The 2,627-nt window shown below is 31.1% G+C and overlaps 1 protein-coding gene across 1 annotated transcript; it reads right to left on the reverse strand.

The window, feature by feature from the left end:
* Window positions 1-630: 630 nt before the first annotated feature.
* On the reverse strand, window positions 631-2,627 carry LOC125865483 (uncharacterized). Its single transcript, XM_049545682.1, has 3 exons — window positions 2,490-2,627; window positions 1,962-2,231; window positions 631-864 (listed from the first exon to the last, which is right to left on the reverse strand). The coding sequence occupies exons 1-3, from the start codon at window positions 2,625-2,627 to the stop codon at window positions 631-633; spliced, it is 642 nt and encodes a 213-aa protein (XP_049401639.1).

Raw genomic sequence — 2,627 nt, forward strand, 5'->3', positions numbered from 1 at the left:
CAACACTCTGCTCCCTCCACCCTCTCATTCCCCATAACCCCGACCCGCACTCACCCTACCCCATAACTAACCCATTAAACCTAAATTGCTAATAGTATACTTTTGTCGTAACTTTTTCAGAGAAAAATACGAGATATCGACTGAGAGAGACCTAGGGTTGTGCAATCTACATGATCGATGTCACGAAACATATCCTGCTTGTTTCTATACGTATTTTTCATGGTATGAATACAATTTTGTATGAATATGACATCTTGAAGTATGATTCCTTTTGTTTATTTAAAGAAAGAAAATATACAGCACCGCATTAATTAATTAATTGACTTATGTACAAAGGGTGTGTGGGAAAATGACTTGAGATTCTTAATATAGAATTACCAAAAAGAAAAAAACATTTTGAATAAATATTAAAAATTCAACATTTTATGTTTGATCGTCTTCCTCCCATCCTCAACAGGTATTTCATCCACTCTCATCCCTCGGCTACCACCCTACGCTCCCCTAACCTAATTAAAAATTATCGAAGGATTGAGGCTGAAAGCAAACACTCATTTGCATGAATCAATATATCAAACTAGGAAATTAAATTTTGCATCTCAAAAAATTTTCCATCTTGAATAAGAAGCTATTTTAGTCCCAGAAAGAGCTAGAAGTTTCTTGAACATTTTGCATGTTTTGGTTTTGACTTGGAGTTTTTAATACCTCTAATGCATCACATTCAATTATGTAGTCCCATAAATGTATTTGGGAATATTCCATATCATTGCTGCAAGATGCTCCATAAATCAACTCCTTCATGTTATTACATAAAGTTGTACCTCTAAATTCCATTTTTGAATTTGAATTTATGTTAATCATCTCCACCTAAATAAATCAAATATTGAAATGTTAGTTCTAGTTTGAGTTTGAAATACAACATGAACAAGTTGAGAACAAACAATATTCAATATTAAAGATTGATTATAGAATCATCTAACGTATCGTCTGATACTAGATTAAAAGATATATACCCTAAAAAGTATGAATGGAGGAGGCACTTTGAAGGTAGGGGTGTATAAAATCGAACCAAACCGCATATCGAGTGAAATCGGAAAAAAAAAATCCGACTAGTAGTTTGGTTTGACTTGGTTTGGTATTGGAAAAAAAAAATCGATTATATTTGGGTTGGTTTGGTTTTAACTAAAAAATATCAACCCGAGACCAAACCAATCCGACATTATACAGATAATTTTAAAACTTTATTTTATACATAAGACTAATTACTTTGATATAATTTTTAAATATTTCTTATACTTTTTTATATTTTAATATATTATTTCAAGTTTGAAACTCAGAATTCTTAATGGTCCAGTAAAGATTATAGTTCATAGATGTTGGTAATTATAATAAAGCTTAAATCAAAATCAAATTAATACTAATGCAAAAAGAAAATCAATTCAACACTAAAAAAATTTGACACAAATGATTTGATTTGATATTTAAAAAATCCGAACCAACTCGGCTATGTACACCCCATATTTGAAGGAACTTTCCTCCATATATCAAATAAAAGACTTGGTACTTTACTCCCCAACGTGCCCAAACAAACACACATTATTGGTTGACCTTACCAAAGATATACGAGGAAAAGAGACGTTGTCGAAAAATCGTCTTTTCTCTCTCTATATATATATATATACGAAACCTAGTAGTCGATGAAGAAAGATGCTTCAATATAAGTTTAGACATGCATGTCATTATATTGGCCCCTGCTCATATTAAGGTTTTCAAGAAAGAAAATAAGAATTGTGTTTACCTTCCGATCGACCCTCTTCTATGATCAACTGTCTTTTCATGTTATCCAAAAGTAACTTCAACTTTCAAATATTTTTCTTTTTAACTTAATTAACTTTAAATTTCAAATATCAACCGATTCAGGTCCAAACGAACTACATATACCCTTAAGAAATTAGAAACATTACCTTAGTTTCATGAGAAATTTGTAGTGTAGAGTTTCCATTGAGTTCAAATTTTGTAGACACAACTTCAACACCTTCCACATAGCATAATCGAATAATATTATTAAAAGTGGCTATATTATCTAGGCCAATTATTAAAACCACGACAATTTTTGGTCCCATTTCATGGAATTCAATCTGAGGGGTTGATTTTTTGTTCTTCTCCGAATTCATTTTCAAACTTTCTATGTATCTAATTGCTGCATCTATTTGATCTGGCACTGCCATTGTTTCCTGTAACACTCAAAATTGTAAATAATGTATTAGCTCAAAGAAATATACAAGCATGCATGCAGACACGGATTCAGGTGTTTAATTTGAAGTTTATGACTTCTTTAAAATAAATACAAAAATTTGAACATGTCTATGTGCGCCCTAGTTACATATGCATGCATTATTTAATCCGTGACATTGCACTTTCAAAATTTATGAATTCAGAATCGCGAAATATATAAAATATAAGACGACTACTAAAAAAATTGTAAAACTAACCTTAGGGGTAGAAGCATTAGTAGAAGGGATCAATGAATAAAGTTGATTACATAGATTCTTCATATACTTCCTTCTATTTTTCTCCACATCTTTTCTTTCCAATTTTGGACCTAATTTAGACTTTAGGGAACTTTGCAT

This window comes from Solanum stenotomum, chromosome 5 (assembly GCF_019186545.1).
Source record: "Solanum stenotomum isolate F172 chromosome 5, ASM1918654v1, whole genome shotgun sequence".
In the NCBI taxonomy this organism is placed as follows: domain Eukaryota; kingdom Viridiplantae; phylum Streptophyta; class Magnoliopsida; order Solanales; family Solanaceae; genus Solanum; species Solanum stenotomum.